This window comes from Spea bombifrons, chromosome 5 (assembly GCF_027358695.1).
Source record: "Spea bombifrons isolate aSpeBom1 chromosome 5, aSpeBom1.2.pri, whole genome shotgun sequence".
Taxonomy (NCBI): Eukaryota; Metazoa; Chordata; class Amphibia; order Anura; family Pelobatidae; genus Spea; species Spea bombifrons.
In genome coordinates this window covers 21,441,124-21,460,454 of record NC_071091.1, presented here as the reverse complement: position 1 = coordinate 21,460,454, position 19,331 = coordinate 21,441,124, and the positions used below count along the sequence as shown (strand labels likewise).

The 19,331-nt window shown below is 39.8% G+C and overlaps 2 protein-coding genes across 2 annotated transcripts in view; one reads left to right on the top strand and one right to left on the bottom strand.

The window, feature by feature from the left end:
- The first annotated feature begins 208 nt into the window (after positions 1-208).
- Positions 209-11,494, top strand: CDCA7L (cell division cycle associated 7 like). Its single transcript, XM_053466909.1, has 9 exons — positions 209-323; positions 7,382-7,504; positions 7,737-8,087; positions 8,618-8,692; positions 8,784-8,969; positions 9,694-9,828; positions 10,226-10,375; positions 10,640-10,776; positions 11,380-11,494. Exons 1-9 carry the CDS (start codon positions 300-302, stop codon positions 11,408-11,410), a joined length of 1,212 nt encoding a protein of 403 aa, XP_053322884.1. The 5' UTR covers positions 209-299; the 3' UTR covers positions 11,411-11,494.
- Positions 11,495-12,738: 1,244 nt separating this feature from the next.
- DNAH11 (dynein axonemal heavy chain 11) overlaps positions 12,739-19,331 on the bottom strand; it is a 94,972-nt gene continuing 88,379 nt past the window's right edge. Inside the window, exons 76-82 of the mRNA XM_053466806.1 lie at positions 18,081-18,200; positions 17,165-17,407; positions 16,875-17,057; positions 16,338-16,453; positions 15,730-15,842; positions 14,118-14,258; positions 12,739-13,529 (exon numbers count right to left, since the gene is read on the bottom strand). Coding sequence (XP_053322781.1) covers positions 13,282-13,529; positions 14,118-14,258; positions 15,730-15,842; positions 16,338-16,453; positions 16,875-17,057; positions 17,165-17,407; positions 18,081-18,200 — 1,164 coding nt within the window. The 3' untranslated portion in view covers positions 12,739-13,281. The remainder of the gene's footprint in view (positions 13,530-14,117; positions 14,259-15,729; positions 15,843-16,337; positions 16,454-16,874; positions 17,058-17,164; positions 17,408-18,080; positions 18,201-19,331) is intronic.

Sequence of the window (19,331 nt, the reverse complement as noted above, 5' to 3'; positions counted from 1 at the left end):
TAGGATTATTATAAAAAGTTATATATTTAATTAGCCCCACATAAACTGCGAGCATTCTGTTAAAAAATAACAACTGTCTATTGGCTTAAACCCCTCTTCGCTGCTTTAGTAAATTCCTCTACGTTACACACACATGGCCCGTGTCACACAAAGCACTCGCCACGAGTGGGCGGGGTGAGCTGGGCTGAGCGCTCCCCGGTTGGGGTTGAGAGGCGTTCCCGTGCCCGGAGTTTTGGAGGGCTGGCTGTGAGCTGCTCATCGGTCCGACACGCCGAGGTGTATTGAAGTCTGCACCGAACATGGACTCAGCCGCCGAAGTTAAGGTGAGATGCCGCCCCGGCCCGCCGTGTGCGCTCTCCGCTGCATGGGATTTTGGCGCCACTGGCGGGGGCCGGGCTGTAATCACAGAGCCGCTTATCCTGTGGCGGGGAATGCAAACGGCGAAGCAGATGCCGCCAATACCTTCCGATCAAATGACTGCTCCGGGAGCAGGGCTGGTGTGTTAAAGGGCGTCCAGCGCTGAGTTATGGAGCCCCTCAGAAGCATGTCTTACACCTCTTACAACTGCCCCCCGTTTTCCCGTAAAGGGTTAATATCGCCGGGCTGCAGTCTCGTCTGTCCGCATAGACAATGCAGATTAATCAGCGGCTTGACGCGAGGACGGCCACTTCCGTTAACCTGACCCTCTGATTACATGTTTACCCCCAACCTTGCATGTGTGCTTTCGAATACTTTCTGGCATTCACTTCAAATATTTTATTGATATAACATAAGTACTGCATGCAGACAATAAACTTGTTAAAGTTCATCTTTAAAAAGACCCCCGCTAAGTATAATCCTAAAGGGGCAGTATGTATGAAATTATATAAAATATACCACATGCCAACAGGTTATGTAGGTTGATCATGTGACCTGCGTCGTTTCCTATATGCCCTAACAAAAATGCACGCAGCCCTAACGATCAGACACCGTCTTCAGTCACAGCTGATACTTTTGTGGGTTGAGGCGGGAAAGAAAATATGTAAAATGTTTACTATTGGGGTAACTATTCACATACTGTTGTATGTGTGAGGGCACCGGCAATACCCCTAGAAATAATCTCCCCCCTTACCTTGAAAGTGGGTCAGAAGCTTAGCTGCGATGTAAGGAAGTTTTACTTTACTGAGGGGGTGGTAGATAATTGGAGCGGCCTCCCATCCGTGAGGGAATTTAAACATCCATGAGATACATCCTGAAAAACAGGCAGATTAGATGGGCCTAATGGTGCCCTCCAATACTACGTTTCATTTGATTCGCCCTTTTCTGCAGCGATGTACAACGTAACTAGTAGCAGATAACAGCAGCAAAAAGGTGACCAATGTCGTGTTCAAATGAGCTTACGATCCATAAGGTGTGTGTGGTGGGGTAAATTACATGAGTGCAAATGGATGAGGTGGACGAGCCACACGACTATATCCCAGCGTAAACACTGATTAAATTATTACTATAAGTGACTCAAGTGCCATTTTGTGGGGACCTTGTCAAAACGTGTATTTCTGTGCCAAAAACATAGTCTAGGTCTTTTTACGCAACTGTCAAGATTGCCTGAGCTAACCCAAAAGAGCAAAATAACCATTCCAATCCAGAGAAGACAATGGTACTGTGGTTGTCAATCCTAATCCATAAACTTCATTATAATTTATCAGTGTACTGTACTGGAATGTTAAATGTCAGTGGTTACCTCGGTAGTTATTTTAAGCATTAATGCTTGTATGGAGGTAAGACGATCCTGCCGAATTGGAGACACTCCATCTGCTCAGACTGTACAATATCACAGAAGGGGTTGCCAGTGACTTCCACTGAATGACGTTGGAGCTCCCACCAGTTTTTGAATGCTTCTGCAGCTGCTTTTCATCCAGGGCAGCTATCCTAAGAAAAACCCATTTTCATCTAATTCACAATCCGAGTTTCTCTCATGTAAGATTCCCTCTTTGTGAGGGCATGGAGAATCCCTCTCTTTAGGGCTTCTGTGTGATCAAGACTTTCACTGTCATGCCTTGAGGGGCATTGTCCACAGTAGAAGCATCATTCTAATTATTTATTTTGTTGTTATACTTTATAAAGCGCCAACAGATTCCGCCGCACTGTAGAAGATGAAAATTTTACAGATAACAAATACAATACAGCAATTGACATACAGATACAAGAGGAATGAAGGGCCCTGTTCCCGCAGGAACTTACATTCTAGGTGGATAAGGGGTGAGAAACAGAAGGATGAAAAAGTTGTTTCTGTTTTCTGACAACTTTTCAAGGTTGTGTACTGGCTGTAGGATGGATGGATGCTTTCTTGGCAAAATCTCCTTGGGAATACTGCCATAACACTGGAAGACTTTTTTTCATGTATCCTATCACATAGATGGCAAGGCAGAAGGGTCGGCAAATAAATATTTATAAGCTATCACAGCCGTTTTCAAGCATATTATTTCAGCAGCTTCTGCAGCAAGATCAGTTAAGATATGGCTATAACGTTTTGGAGGGGGGGGGTTTACTAAAGAGCATAGGTTGTAGGGGGTATGCCAGGAATGTGGCAGATGTGGGGTCTGTAGTGGACTTTCTCTATAATCCTATAGTTGAGACTGCATGACTGCAAAGGCCTATGTTCTTGATGTGGTCATGCTTAGTTTAATTGAATGGCTTCCTCTGCAGGATTCCTTTTCTGGTAATGATCTTGAGTCCCGATTGGAGAGGGCAGTAGGAGACCAGCACTGTTTGCCACATAATACAGTTGCCTAGGTTTAAGATTAATCACTTTTTTATGCTCAGATTTTGGATGATTCAGAAATCTGCATCTACAAAAGAAAGTGCAAGATAAGGTCCATTCTACAGTTCTTGTCCACAGGGGACTTAATGGTTTCTATTGGTTTAGAAGATGCCCATGTGCATATCCCCATAGAGGAGAATCGTCAAAAGTTTCTTCAAGTGACAAGGTTTGGTTCCTTAGCTCGCCTATGTCTTTTCACCTCAGCCCTATCAGAAGTCGCAACCCATCTAAGGAAGCAGGGGATACAGATTGTTTGACTTGGAAATCTGGCAAAAGAAGATGTTGTTAAATCAGATAGACAATCCCAAAGCTTCTGCAAGAATTGGGATGGTTGCTTGGTTAATATAAAAACATCTTCGACTCTGGCAAGTGTTATATACGCCTTCACTATGATTTTGAGCACCTCTGGTTCAGCTTCCTCAAGGCAAGATGGAAAGGCTCATCTTGATGGAAGAAGAAAGCAGGAGGACATGTTATTGTCAGGCCTATATAATTCTTCACATAGACTCTGAACTCCACAGTTGCCAGACTGCAAATCTGGAGTGTTACTGTATACTGTGCCTAGTCTCAGCAGTTGGGCAGGTTCAAAGCAGGTTCCTACAACTTCTAGTCTGCGGGACTGAAGGTCAAGACTGTGGAAGAAGTATGAGGATATGGTCTGACAGGACTCTGCCTCTTTATCTTGTTCATGTATGCTACCAGAGTCGCACTTTGGAAATCTCATGTCAAGAATATCTGGATAGACAATAACCATTCTCGACTTGGCTATATTTTCATACTATTTTCATTTCACGAAAAGGATGCTGTTTGGCTAGCAATGCCTTAGCTCAGGTATGGGACTTTAGGGTTGCCTATGTGTTCCTTTCTCTTCCACACAACACAAGTGTAGTTGGGGAGATAACGCAGAATGAAGACCTAGTAAAGCTTATAGCACCGGATTAGCCCAAGAAAGCCTGGTACCCTGAGCTCAACTGTATGGCTTTGGGAGACCTCTAATAAGACAAGACATGCACTTCTGGTCCAACATCAGTGCTTGACCTCACACGAGCTCAACTGGATGAATGGGCAAAAAGTACCTGTTGACGTAGTGGTTATGTGTTTCCCGATACGTTTGTCCATATAGTGTATCTTATGTTTGAAAGAATGAGTATTTAAAGAGGCTCTTCGCTTATGAAGTGTCTCTGCTGTTACAGAGCCAGAAAAAGCCAGGTATGGGGAAACTTGGAAGTTCTTTTTGTCCAGATTGGCTTCCCAAGGGACCATGATGTGTGAATGTTTTGATCTTCTGGACTTTTTTTTTTTTGCATGTGTTTTTTGTTGTTTGTTTTGCTCTTATTATACTGAGGGTGGAGATGGTGGTCCCTTACGTTTTATCGGGTGTTATTCTTGGCCTTGGCTCCACCTACCCAGAAATCTTTTTACTTGCTATCAGGGAAAAAAGTTTGTAGATAAGAAATTTCTGTTTCTTTCCCCCCTACATTACTTTTTTTAATGTGAAATATACATTAATCTTTAAGCCATCTTAAGTATATATATATTTTTTTGGCGTTTTAGTTTCCTTAATTAAAGCCCCTCTGTTCCACAGAATACATGGGGCGAAGTATGTTTCTTCTTTGTTCCTAATCGGTAATTGTGTTCCCCTGAAGCTGGCTCCTTGGGTTTAGAGTTGGCAGCAATAGAAGATACAGGCTAAATGAGTTAGCACATAGTCACCTCAGCAGGGCTGTGGCACAGCAGCACAAAGGCAAAAGAGCTAATGCAGTTGCTCTTGAAAGTAATTTTTCATTCTTTGTAAAAAGGGCACACAGCGCCTTACAAATAATATTCCATTAAGTCATTAAAATGTTAGATTTTCTAGTGCTTCCATTTAATCTTGCAGAGATGTTGAAGTAAAATTCCTTCATAGCAGAGTCTGCTTGTTGGAATGAAACGGACAGACATATGGGGTGTTTTTCAAAGAGCAAAGCTTGAAGCAAAAAAAAAATATATATCAATAGCACCCACACATTCCTGTGCCCAACAAATACAAACTCCCCAGTGTGCACTGAACTGATTGCGGTGGTATTCGAAGGATGAATAATTAAACCGAGCTAATAATTAAGAAGTATTACAGTAGCTGTGCTATCACACTCAACTCGCGTCTTTAAAGTACAGTAATGCAATTGTCCTGTTTCAATACATTAGAATTGAAACCTGTCTAGTACCATCAAAACACCCAGCTGTCTATGGGTTCATGAATGGGGAATAAGGGGGTATCTTGGTTCATTTGGCATCAAATGTTTTTTGTTAGCGGTCTCCAGAATTTGGCCTAGGATCCCAGCGAGATCTCTAATCTTTTTGGATCTCAATTTAGTACTCTATCAACTGACTCTTTACCCGTTGAATCCTCTATCTCAGCATTTTTTTAACCCTAAAGACAACCTTCGTGGTAGCTTTCCCTTCTGCTAGGAAAATAAGTGAACTAGCCGTGCTATGTATGCCATTCCATGATAAAGTGACTCTTTAAGTGCCTCCCAGGGTTCAAGACAAATGTTTTGTTGTCCTTCCTACCTCCAAAAAAAGAAAGCATACTCAGCACAGATGGATCAATCAAGTGATCCATGAGACCTGCAGATCAACTGACAAAGAGCTACCTTGAAACAGAAGAGCTCATTCAACAAAGCTCTGGGGACATCTTGGGGTAAAAAGGCTGATGCTACTCCTTGCACCCATCCTTTCTTCGTTACATCCCACCTATGGCATGACATGACATGGAAATCAGGAATTCTTACTTGGAAATTCCTTTTCCTGGTCTTCTGCAGCACGCTTTTTCTTTGCATTACTTTTGATGTGAAGGTATTTGTTATTACATTATTATTATGTGGGGGGGAGGTCCCTTTTTATATTCTTGCTCTTCCTGACCACCTATCTCCGATGGGATGAGGAGACTATCTCTCACCTGTGCTGCCCAAGAATAGACAAGGAAACGGAATTAACTGGGAATAATTCTCAATTTCCTGCAGGGGAACACACTTTTAGTTTACCAGTCAAAATGAAAGTTTATGGCAAATCTTGAGCATCACACTGTGGAGAGACTTATACCTATGAGATATAAGACAATCTGCCTGCTTCAGTAAGACTAGAATAGGCCCTTCCAAAAAAAAAAAAAACAACAAAAAATTATACTTATTGATGAAATGTAATTCCGTTTATTTTTCTGATATTTTACTTTAGAATTGCAAAGGAGTGTTTTTAGAAACTACGTGTACATTTAATGCAATTAAATAGATCAAACAGAATTGTAAACTAGTTTGATAAGCGTTACAAGTTACCCATTGCGCAGCACGGCAGAATATTAATGTGATGTATGTATGTCAGTAAAAACTTAACAAACGTTTGTATATGTAGTGTATTTTAAAATGGCAATGTAATCCAAATATACAGTACTGTACAAAAGTTTTAGGCAAGTATGAAAAAAAATTGTAAAGTAAGAATGCTTTCAAAAATAGGACACGTTTCGTAGGTTTTTTTTTTTTCTTCTTTGTATCATTTAATGAAATACAAAGTGAGTGAACAGAATAAAAATCGACTCAATTTGGTGTGACCGACCTTTGCCTTCAAAACAGCATTAATTATTCCAGGTTCACTTGCACACGGGTTGTTTTTTTTTAAGGTTGGTAGGTTGTTGCAAACATCATGGCGAATTATCCATTGTTCTGTGGATTTAAGCAGCCTCAGTTGCTTCTCTCTCTTTGGTGAACAAACTGCCTTTATATTTCAAATGTTAACTCCTGAATCCGGATCACCTGCTGCCGTTTTTCTGCACCCCCTGTGTTCTCGTGGCTTGGCCTTGGTTCAGCATCGGTTAAAAAAAAAAAGGAATAAACCACGCGCGAGGATGACCAAAACAAACCTGTGAAAACGCCAATGTGCTATAAAATATGTTATAAAATATACCTAAAGGCAGATCCAATAAGGAAAAAATAATAGAGAGATCTTTTCTTTATTATTTTTTCATTATTTGCACGTGGTTTATGCTTTATATTTATGTCTTTTATACAACATTAGGTGTATTGTTTAACCCCTGCTGCATTGTTTGCTCATATTCCTTGGCCACCCCTTATTTCTCTGTATGGTTCAACATCGTTGTGCCTGCGCCCAGCTGTCTTACGCCAATGCTGCGCCGATGGCACTGTTGGACATTTTACAATTGGGAAGGGATTTAAGCATGACAGGTCTTTCAATTGTTTCCTTGGCCCGTATTCTTCAAAAAGCTTGGACAGAACATCTGGAAACCCCTGTCTACCTTTAAACTTCTGCCTGGGAGAGACCTCGCTGATACAGTATAACTATCACCTGTTAGGTCTACGATTAGACAATTATACCAAACTATATGGCTTTGTGCAAGTGTGCCCTAGAAGAATTTTATGTGTTTTGAAGGCAAAGGGTGGTCACGCCATTGATTTGGTTTAGCCTTTTTTTTTCTGTTTACTCATTAAAATAAACTACTAACATGCCTGTTTTTGAAAGCATTTTTTTCATGCCTGTCATATACTTTTGCACAGAACTGAAGATTTTTAATATATTTCCATTCCTTTGCAGGGGCCGCGTTTTCACTCCCGGTACCTCACAGCTGAACTACAACGCGTGTTTGCTGAAGACACCGAATCTGACAGCGATGTGTTTGAGGGGTTCACACAAAGCGAAGTAGATATGCAGAACAAAGTATGAGACATCTCTGCACATTGTTTCTGCTCTTTGTGTATAGAACGCGTTGGTCGCATCCACAATGTTTTTTTCCTATGTTTTAATTTGAAAATGGATCCGTAGATTGTAATTCACACCTCCCTAGATATGCTGTTATTTCCACTTTAAGAAACAGACATTTTTATTTTGTTTATTTTAAGTGCTATCAGAAGGTTTTGTAATCCACACCTTTTTCATTTTTCTTTTATAGATGGTGTTGACTGAAAGTGATGAAGATAGTGACGTCGTCGTGCTGTCAGACAGCGAAGAAGCACCCTCTCCCCCTAAAAGGCGAAGCTTTGGCCTTCGTGTCGCTCTACAGTTTCCCAACAAGAAATGTGTAAACAAAACCAAAAAGAAGTCCAACACACCTCTTGTAAAACCTGGAAGACAGGAGGAGGAGGAGGAAAAAGCACCTGCCCTAGGGAAGAATTTGCAGCGAGGCACCAAAAGGAAAGTAACCCCTACATCTCATTCAGAGACAGCGAATGGCAAGACCAACAAGGAAAGCTCTAGTGCACTTCTGAAAAGAGCAATGAACATTAAGGAAAACAAGGCCGTGGTATGTACGCTGAAATGAGTGCGAAGAAGTAACCTTGTTGTAACTAGCTGAAAAGGGGTTGTTGCTTGTTGCTCATTTTTATACCTCCCCGCATTTAAGGAATGATAACCTGGTCAGGAAGATCTGTGCCTCTCTTAGCACATTTGTATCTTCTCCAAACTATGGCTTTCTGTGGCAGAGGAAAAGGAGATATGTGCCATGAACGGGCCATAGAAGCATTTAAAAAAACAAAAATCATTCTTTTAATTGTATTTTCACTCACTTCAAACATCTTCAAGTTATGAATCCCTGCTGTCTCACTGGAGTAATCATCTAATCTTAAAAGTACAGTTCCCCTTACATTGGTTTAGAATTAAATGCAACGCTGGCATCATCATTTCTGGAAATAATACTTTATTGATGTGTTTTGCCTCCTTTGTATTTTGGAACAGTGCCATAAAAGGAAAAAAATGTGCAGCATCCGGTATGTTTTTATTTTTTTCTGTACTACGTGTGAAATGTTGTTAAACTTTTGGTTAATGCCGTTTCAGCTTGCCCAGCTCCTTGCAGAACTGAATTCGATGCCTGAACTGTTCCCTATGAAAACAACACCTGCAACGCCCTCTGTAAGTTAAATCACACAAGCGATGTCCTAATGTTACTTCAAGCTATTTCTGGAAACATGCAGTTTTTTTAAAAAAAAAATTCTATTTGTAGAAAGCAAAAAAGACTCCTCGCAGGACGTTCTCCGAGGGTCAGATGGAACGGCGTACCAACCCGACCAGAAACGCACGTCCTCCGGAGAACTTTGCTTTGGAAAACTTTACTTTATCTGCTGTGAAATTTGCTGAACACCTTCAGAACTGCAGAAAGGGAACTTTCTTGAAACGTACACTGAGTGAGGTATCCGCTCTCAACTCAATACTGTCCAATGTTAAAACTTTTTTTTTCTTCTTTAATTTTGTTTCAGCGGTTCTTTTTATTTTTGGGAAAATAGTAATGCGATCACACTCTGTACTTAAGCTCTTCGGTACAGAGACTATATGTTAATGCTTTGTGTAGTTAAATGTGGTGGGAAAGGGAGGTGTTGGGAGTAATATTAGAACTAACATAAAGAGTGCAGGCAGCACTATAAGAAGAAGAAGTTTAATTTAAAATGGAAAGCTATTATAGTGTTGGGATGATATTGTTAATTCTATTGTTACAGTATTTCATTTGCTTCTTTAGTAAACAACTTTAAGGAATGTAAACCAACTGAAAATTAACTTAGAAAAATACTGATTTTTAATGTGTACCTGGCACAAAAAAGCCCTTTATCTACTATAAGAGAGCTTTTCATGTTACCAGCACTTTTCTGTTTTATTTTTTTTATTTTTATTTTTACAAAGTCCTGGATTTTTGTGGAAACTCAGAGAATGAAGTGCTACCTCTTGGGTACCCCTGTATTAAAGTGCCAGCCTAATAACATCTAAAATCATGGTGTGGAATTGCTGATCTATCACACCACAGCAGCTCTACACACTTGAGAGATTTTATGTATATAAAAAGTATTTTTGTTTCTGCTATCCATTATCTAAAAAAGAAAATAAGCAGTTGTCCTCATGCTTCGCCTCCATTTGTTTTATAGGAGGAAAGGGAAGAGTATCGGAGGAAGAGAAGATCGTCAAAATATACCACAGTTCGCTCTGTAGAAGATATTACAGAAGAGGAGTTGGACAACGTTGCTATTACAGTCAAAGATAAGATTTATGACAAAATTATGGTAATTTTTTATTTCTGAACTCCCACACGTTATTTAATCTTGCCACAGGGAGTTGCGCTTTCAGCTCTTCACTATACATCATGAAGGTCCATCCCCATTAGCTTCTGCTGCAGATAGAGCTTGGCAGGCCCTGTGTAATGGATGCATTAGGCAGGGCCAGCCCAGCCCTTCTAGCTTGGGAAACATACTAGTGCTGGACTTTCGGAATGAAGAGTGATATGAGGGTGTTGAAACCACAACTCTTCTGTCAACATCTCTTTTGGTTAATAGATCCCAGAAACTGTACAATTTATACCTAGATTACTGACCCCCTCCACTAACAAAACATTAGCGCAAGTCAGATTTCAATTAAAACTGTCACCGTTTTTTATATATATCATTTTCCTTCTTTCTTCAGGGAAGTACTTGCCATCAGTGTCGACAAAAAACCATTGACACTAAAACGGTTTGTCGAAATCTAGGCTGTGGCGGAGTCAGGGGTCAGTTTTGTGGGCCCTGTTTACGGAACCGCTACGGTGAAGATGTGAGGACAGCTCTTCTAGACCCTGTAAGTAACCCCGATTCGAGTGTTAAAGACTGTAGTACAAAGAGATCATAAAAAACCCTCAACTGAAATCTCTGGGTGGAGACTTCTTTTACATTTACAAAATGTTATCAGACACTTGCTAGACTTCATCCTGTGTAGATTTCTGTGCAGTCTCATCATAAGAAGTGCAAACCCTGACCATTAGACGTGACCAGAAGTGCTATTATTCTAGGTTTATTGGCATTATGTAGACAAGCAGTCACTTTTGTTTCCGTTTTTCCGCAGGATTGGATATGCCCGCCTTGCCGACTGATTTGTAACTGCAGCTACTGCCGCAAACGAGATGGTCGTTGTGCTACAGGAATGCTCATTCATTTGGCTAAATTTTATGGTCATGACAATGTCAAGGAATATCTTGAAAGGTGATTATATATGCCGCAACATGCAAATATTTTGCTGAATATCCTTAGGCTAGTGCTCTTATTCACTGAGAGGTTGGTGAATAAGTGGAATATCCTTCCCTTCAGACATGGCAGGGGTTAAGGGGGCCATTCCAGTATCACATGCAGCCCCATCAATGCATTGTAAGTACTTTGATATTCATTCTTCAACCTGAAAATAAATAGCTTTAGCTAATGCAGATGCATACATGGGCATTCTGTGTATGTGCAAGAGGGACCAAATGAAAATGTAAAGGGGACACATCTGTCATATACATTAAAGCAGATATAATGGCTGTAGTGTCCTTTTTCTATACAGTAAGGGGATTTAAACAGACAGATCATATAGGTTATATTTAAAGGCATATGTTTAGGAAACAAAAACCATTTGGTTTACCCATTTTATCTGACTGGAAAGGTATGTGATTAGATGTATAATGTTCCATTAATTCTATATTATAGATGACCAAGGAAAGGCTTGTTATTTTTGTAAAAATCGTTAAACTGACCACAAAAACAAGTCGGACGTTGCTGTGCTTTGCAATTGGTATTCTGTCTCATGTAAAGGTACCCTTTGTTTTTCAGCTTACAGAAGAATATCATGGAAGATGATTAAGTATGAACAGTTGGAGGAATATAATACGTTTCAGGAGCTAAGGGATAAAGCCACGCATCCAAATACAGCTTGTGTTTAGGTCTGGAATGCTACTCCGACCATGAAACATAATCTTCAATAGCGTTTTGTACATGCTTTCTAATGCAAGAAAAATGGCACCTTACACTAGCATAACCATGTGCAGAGAATTGTTTCGGCACTGTTATAAATCCTGTTCTATTGCTGTGCATTGCATATAGTTTTGGTTTCGCTTTATTGACTTCGCTTTTAAAGCAGCGTTGCAGAAGCCACATGCTTCCTCTGAATGCATTAGTGGTGGCAGCCATACGATGCTTCATTATATACAGAGCCACTGCTACGAGAAGCTATTGAACAAATCACTTACTCTGTATACAAGATGAGGTGCCTTGGAACAAAGAGCCTTTTTTAACATATAACCTAATAGACTGCTATGTCAAGAGCCGCCTGTGGCTTCTGTTGCAGGAAGAGCTTGGCTGGCCCTGTATAATGTATAGTAAAATCACTGAGATTTCTCCAGTCTCTTCACCCTTTAAATTATGCATTATTCAGGGACATTGCAGACCTTCATGCTGGAGGAACGTGCCAGCTTTGACCCTTCATAATAAATAGTGAACTGCTCTGCCAACTCTCCTTTAGCCAAATGGGTTGAAATGTTTCTTTAAGCCTTGCTGCTTAAATGTTTTTCCCAAATCACATATTATTGGATCAGATAGCACTGTTCCATCTTCCATAATAAATATCCTTAAGATGCCTTTACCTGATGGACCCTTGTCCCAAACGTCCATGGTTGAATATCACATCTTTCACTGTCAGATGAGACTGAAACGCTTCCATTTCCATTGCCTTAATTTTTAACCCTGCTGAACTGAAAGTGATTTACAGACCCTTTTTGTGTGTGGCAAAGAAAACCACACGGATTAATAATGCTAATAAATAGAGCTACTCATCCAATACACAAAATTCAAGAAAATAATCTCTATAAAACGGCATCACGTTACAATGATTACATATGATTTTCTGTGGATTTTTAATTTTACTAATGCAGTGTCCTCCCGCTCTGCTTATTAGTTAGCTACTACAACTAGATCAGAGTATTAACCGTACCTAAAATGTAGAATAATTCCACAGTTTTTCAGTTAATAGCAATAGGTTTTATAATGAGTAGAGTATGCATTTTGTTTCTGTTTATTTGCGTTAACATGAACGGCTGTACGAAGTTTTAACAGGTCTTGTTAATTTCATTAGGGGTGTTCTGCATAACCAAATAGTATGCCAGATGTTTAATGTACTGTTTTCTACTAAATGTCTTTTTATTACTTTCACATGATTGTAAAATGATTTACAAATTTATTTGATTATAAATGTTCTCTTATTCTTGCAATGCGCTATTCGTTTATTTTCTATATTATTCTTTTTCCCTTAACTTTGTTCCCTCCGTACACCGCGGCGTGCCTGTCCACAGTATGCTTCGGCAAGACTGAAAATGCGTTAACAGTTCTCGGATAAAACTCGCTTCAATTATTGGATTATGGTTCCAGCTCTTTGGTGTAAAGAAACATGGCGTGTAGCAATGTAAAAACATAAAAAAAACCAATATACATAACATATATTTTAAGAGTAGCTTAAAATGTGTTGGCACAGTCCATACCAATCACAAGCATGGTCCTTATTTTGAATTTACGTAGCATTTAGTTTTTCAGAATGAAAGAAAAATCCAGTTTTTTTTTTTCTGGCTTTTCATGTCATTCGTTGTACACAAAACTTCTTCAGTTAATTAAAATAAGTAAATATCACACGTGATGGCTAAAATGGAAAGAGGTAGAATGTTGCTGAGCGCTTTCGTTTGAAGGCTATACTGTTAGAAGCAAGGCCACACCAGCCAATACCCATTTGGCTGGCTTCTCTTTGGTTTTCAGGTTAAATGTCCAAACGTAAGTAGGGCCTCTGATTTTAGTTTTGTATACGGGGCATTCGTATACGTTCTTCACTTCCTGTTTATCCACTGGCATAGCTCTTGCGTATACAACTGGCATCGGTGGGGTCAAGTCTTTGAGACGTGCCTCGGATATCACCCCGGATTGTACATCCCATCTAGCGCCTAGAATAATAAAAGTGTAGTATTACACAGTTGTTCAGCACACGTCTGCTTTCATTTTACATATAATGGACACGCATCGCTAGAGACATTTTCCCTCTGGTACTAAAGCGCATAGTGCTCGTAGGGTATTGTACGCTTTTATTTTATGGTTTTTACTTTTTGTAATCCCTTAATGTGAAAGTGCTCATTTTGATTTAATTTTCACATTAAATAGCTGAACTGATATATTATATAAATAGAGCATTTGTAAGGTCAAGCCTGACTTGCAATCTGTGTTCCACTGCATCCCAAAGGTGTTAAGGTATTAGAGGCCACGCAGGTCCCTCCACAACAACCTCATCAAACCATGTCTTTATAGACTTTGCTTTGTAAACAGGAGAACAGTCATGCTGGAACAAGAAAGGGCCATCCCCAAACTGGTAGCGTAAAGTTGGAAGGCTGTATATATCTATATATATATATATATATATATATATATATATATATATATATATATATAGACAAAAATTTTTATGAAATGCAGATAGAATTGTTTTTAAAAAATATGTGTATTAATACCAGACTTCTGTCTACAAATTGAACATTTACCTTCCATGAAAAGTCCACAAATATATGCGCCCTCGCGAGGTGGGTGTCCATAATCCTCTTTTGTCTTCTTTGTTACATCAACTGTCAGACACATCTTATCTAGTGGCCATTCATTCTTCCGTGCCATGCTTTGCATTATTGCTAATTAGAAAAAAATAACACTGCAATTATGTTTTGTTGTTTTAGCTGAAATTTTGTTAAAAAAAAAAAAAGATGGCAGTCCACCTAATGTATCGGTTTGTCTTAGTCTGTCAATTCTAGTCTTGTCATACCCCTTGGATGTACCGTATTGGCTCGATTATAGGCCGCACCCTAAAACTTTGGTGCTATTTTAAAGAAAAAAAATACACGAGTGGCATGGTAAAACAGTATGTTATCTAATAAACAGGAACACAGGTATTTTAACAATTTTGGTATCTATTATGCAGTTAGTCAGCATATGTTATGTATAAACAGAAACTTGGAAAAGCAATAGCCATTTTAAGGTCCCCCTTAATTCATAATGCACCTTACTTATAGATATGCCACTCTGCCCCCCCAGATATTTTTTATGCCCCCCTAGAAATGCTACTCTGCTCCCTAGATATGCCACCCCCCAGACTCCCTGGTGTCCAGCGGGGCCGACCGGCCAGAGAAGAGCTGGCAGAGCAGGTTGTCTATGCGCATCGCGCAGACGTCCACCGGCTGCCTGAGAGAAGTATCCAAGTATCCTGCAGCACCGCGGGGGATGTGGATCCTAACTGAAACCAGGAAGCATACCTAAGTACACGTCCAACACATGCTCGTTAGCACTCACATAGGAGGTATTAGGTGCAACCCTATGTATTCTAGCTAAATGCTCACGTTGAACGGCACACATACTATTGGCTTTTAGTACTCTTGTTCATTTAAATATGCGCTCTGCACAGTACTAATGTATGCTTCCTGTTTTCAGTACAGGCCTTGAAAGAGGGGAAGGCATTAAACAGAAGCTTTATGCATGCAACAATTTGCACTCCAATAAAAAAGGAAATTATGAAAAGAAGGCTGGACTGGCCTTATAAAAGGAAACCATATAGTTTTGAAATAATATAATTAAGTCCAATTTAAATAACGATCCATTATTTAAATTGTTTTGTTAGTTTGCTTTTTTTTTACTTGTATATATTTTTTAAAAGACAAATAAAACCATATCTATGTATGTTGGTATAAGGACTGATGACAATTTGGAATGTGATTGTTCATCCATAAGTATGTAGCTTCGTGTGTACTTTGTGGGCTTAAACCAACAAATGTGTGCAGCTCTATTTGTCTCAGAAACAGAATTTGACAGCAGATTCGCCCCATCTAGTCCGTTTATCCTGATGTACAGACTCAGTCCTTGGTCTTGTCTTACATTCAAGATACCTTCTATGTCTGTCCAATTCATATTTAATCTCCCTCAATGTATTAGCATCTACCACTGATGATGGGAGGCTGTTCAATTTATCTACCACCCTCTCAGTCCTACCTTGGGCTATTTAAATATGGGGTTGTAGTTGGCGGTGCAGCCAAAAGAACATGACATACTCAGATAACTGTCAATCTGCGTTTGTATACACAAATGTAAAAGGAAAATGTGATTTCTGATCACCTGTTAAGAATGATTGTGGGTTGAAGAACCCAGAAAGCCATACCACTGCCGGTAAAACAAGGTCCTGAGTCCAGGTATCAAGTTCACGACATCGAAGGAGTAAATCATTGATCCTGTCAAGGTAAAGATACGTTAGTCTTGTTTTTGTGTTTCATATTCTCTAAACTAGAGTGGTTGGAGTAACATCTCTCAAACTTTTTCTTTGAAGCATCTGTTGCTTCCAATCGTTTTGTTTTGTCCTCTTTTTTTTTTTATTTTCAAAATATTTTCCAGACCAAGGCAATATATGTGAGCCTTTAACTTTTTTTTCTTAATGGGCACAAAATGTTTTTCTCCATAAAAGGTGTTGCCCATTTTTTGGTATGAGCTCCACATTAATAGTTCATTGGGTGACGCAAATATAGTCTACCCCTTAACGTATTTACTTGGTCTGGAAGTCTAGCCACGTTTTTTATAAGGCAAAAATTAATGTCATCGCTGCCGGTTAGTGGACTGGATTTGAGACATATATAATGTGTCCCAGTTTAAGAGGGTTGATTGTTTACAGGTTACTTCTATTAGGTCAAACATAGTGTTACACTGTGAAGTAAGACCCAAAAATGGTTTACCATTGCCCCAGTCCATATGTCGATGGATAGGCTAATTTTGTCCATGATTCCGGAACGGTATCATAGTAGAGAGCCAGCTGCAGTGCTTCCATTTCAGAAGAAAATGTGAGCTCACCCTAGGGTTACAAGATAAAGCCAGTAAGTAAATGCATCAATTACAAAAGCATAACATTGCAGTTGCCCCTAGGCTGGTCCAACTGTGCTTTGAGAAGACTTTTGGACTGGCCCGGGAGACAGGAGTGCAGCGGGGGTCATGAAATGTGATGTTACGTGTGCCTACTGCAAAAGAGAGGCTGCCAAAAAAAATAAAGCTGCCGGTGAGGGGTAAGGGGAGGGTGTGTGAATGTATGTTAGAGGGAGAATGTATGTACAAGTGTGTGAGCATGAGTGTACATGTACAAGTGTGTGAACATTAATGTGTTTGTTTTGGTACAAACAATTATGTGTGTATGGGAGAGAGTTTGTGGGGGGCACTTGGCTTTACCTCCCCTCGGACCATAAGGTGCCAGCCCTCCCCTGGCAATAACGGAACTTTACCTTCAAGCCCAAATCCAGTTCCTTTAGTGAACGTCTTATCTCTCGCATTAGAATATTCATCCTTTCGCATTCTTGGAAACAAACAAGAATATATGGACTTCTTTCGGTTGTTTTCTGCATTATTTCAGATAAATTAAATTCTTCTGGAAGTTTTTCCAAAATATCATCAAGAATATTTTTCACCTTGCAAAGAAGATTGAGACGATTATTGTTTGAAAGTCAGCTGCCCTTCGCAGGCAAACTAAACTAGGCATGAATACTGCGCGTTACATAAGGAAATAAGGGGTTACCTTTTCTTCTACCGACATTCCCGATCCTTCTCCAAGAACTGTATCTTTGGGCTGCATTTCTAGAATGGTTTTGAAGAGGTTATCTGATGTTACTGTTAAAAATTCGATCTCTGCGTTAGGATGGAGCCCGTACAGTACCGGATTTTCTGCAGGGAGCATTTCATCAATGTAGTCGTGATATCCAACGTAATCCAGGTTAGGAGGAGCAGGGAACCCAGGAGCCAGCGCTAGATCCCCTTCAAGCTTTTTGAAATAAAGAGTGCAAAGTATTGCATGGCTTCAGCGGGATGATTTGTAGAGTGTTTATATTTAGGGAATGATACTGTACAAAATCATCTCTTATATCACACCAAAAGATTCTGCAGTGCAATGGGTTATACAGACAATAACAAATACAAACAGAGACTATTAACATTTATCACTGATTCACCAAAATTACCATATCTACAGATTATTGTGATAAGAATGATGTATATTTTAACGATTTCAAAATTAAATGGGAACGCAGTATGAATCTGATTTGGTAACAGTATGTGCAGTTAAATGTTCAATTGGCACTTTAAATAATTGGATAGAAATCATAACACAACGTCCTGCGTGCTGAACTATGTGGGGGAGCATGACCACATTACAGAGGCCGAGCAAGACGTGGGTTTGGGTCCTCATATGAACACTTCAAAGTTTAAATAGCTGGGATATGACGCAATATCCCCACCACATACACCACACAACCGCTAGATCCGTGTTGTCAGTCTTGGAGAACAGTTACTCAATGCCGGAGTCTGGAAAGTATTTTGTGTGTTTGGTGACCCACAACCTTTCATAATGTTTAACTAATGGAGTGATAGAAAATGCTTTATCTCACCATAACTCACTGATCTGAAAGGGAAGTCAACATCTCCATTTTAATTCTTACCATGGCTGGGCTCATAAGTTCTTCCAAATAAGTACGACATAGCCTTCTGTCCCAGTCGTCTGTTATGTGTCCACCATACATAATCTCACCAAAGAGGTAACGCAGGTCTTCCCATGGAACCTGCCATAGAAACTGATGTAGTCAGCCTAAGACTAGGCAATTATTCAGGAACAAAAGACCAACACATAAACCAGTGCAGTTACATCCTAGATTTTGCCATGATGTTAGGTTTCAGGAAAACATAGGAATTAATATTTATCCCAATGCCTGTGCTTCAAAGTCGTCTTTGCAAATGTTGTGACTAAGGTTGCCACATGTTTTATTCAGGGATTGCCTCTCCACTCAATTGATTTTTTGATGTTTTCTGAGATGCGAGCGCTGGGTTCTGGAACGTTGATTGGCATGTCTGCCTCGAAATTACAAAATAATATGTAACTGGTGCTCGGTGTTCTGCATATGCTTTGGACAGCAATGGATCACAAGGTAATGTTACTGAGCGATGCTGTTTGCCCTTTATGGTCTCCAATGAATGCAGCGCGATGTGATTTAGGTGTCACTCCAGAGTCAAGCCCAGATCCCTTTAACTCAAGGATACCTTCGCTTTTTCACCCATCCCCCGCCACAATCACTAGGATAAAGCTGTCACACCTGAGATAAAACCAAATAGGAATCCAGTACTGAAAACCATCCACCACTTGTGTTATTTTTATATCATGGTTAAAATGAGGTTCGCATCTGCCTCAAACCTTTCCCGGGATTATGTCTAGGAAAGGTTTGGGCATTTAGCAGGAGTAGGCATGATCTTGGATTCCGGAGAGTAGGTAAAACAGCATAGGATATGGAGCTGTCCTTTGCGAGGGAATTTAATGCAGCGGTTTCTCAAAGTCACCTTGTTCATTTAATTAAGTACAAGTATTGCTTAAACTTGTTGCATCTTTCCAATAAAATCACTCATCTAACCTTAATTTCAACTCAGGTAGGATATCGCTGAGAATGTCACAACAAGCTGGCGTCCTTAATACATAATAATGACAAACGCAAGAAACTCAACGTTATTTATGTATGTGACGTGCTGTAAATTGCTTCCATCATCAGAACTAATTGTAGTGATTATTAATGCTGCGTTAAGAACTGTCAGCTCTGCTGTATGTAATTACATTTTTGCAAATGCTTCATTACCTGCCTAATGAATAAGAGATATGTGTACATGTTAACCACTGCTTTTGTCAATATTATAAAGGATGTCTTAAA

What these genes read in the sequence shown, in the direction of transcription:
- CDCA7L (XM_053466909.1), top strand. Translation starts at nt 300, where the DNA reads ATGGACTCAGCCGCCGAAGTTAAG. An exon ending in CAACACCTGCAACGCCCTCT is followed by an intron (nt 8,693 to 8,783) that starts GTAAGTTAAATC and finishes TTCTATTTGTAG; the next exon opens with AAAGCAAAAAAGACTCCTCG. An exon ending in GGACAGCTCTTCTAGACCCT is followed by an intron (nt 10,376 to 10,639) that starts GTAAGTAACCCC and finishes GTTTTTCCGCAG; the next exon opens with GATTGGATATGCCCGCCTTG.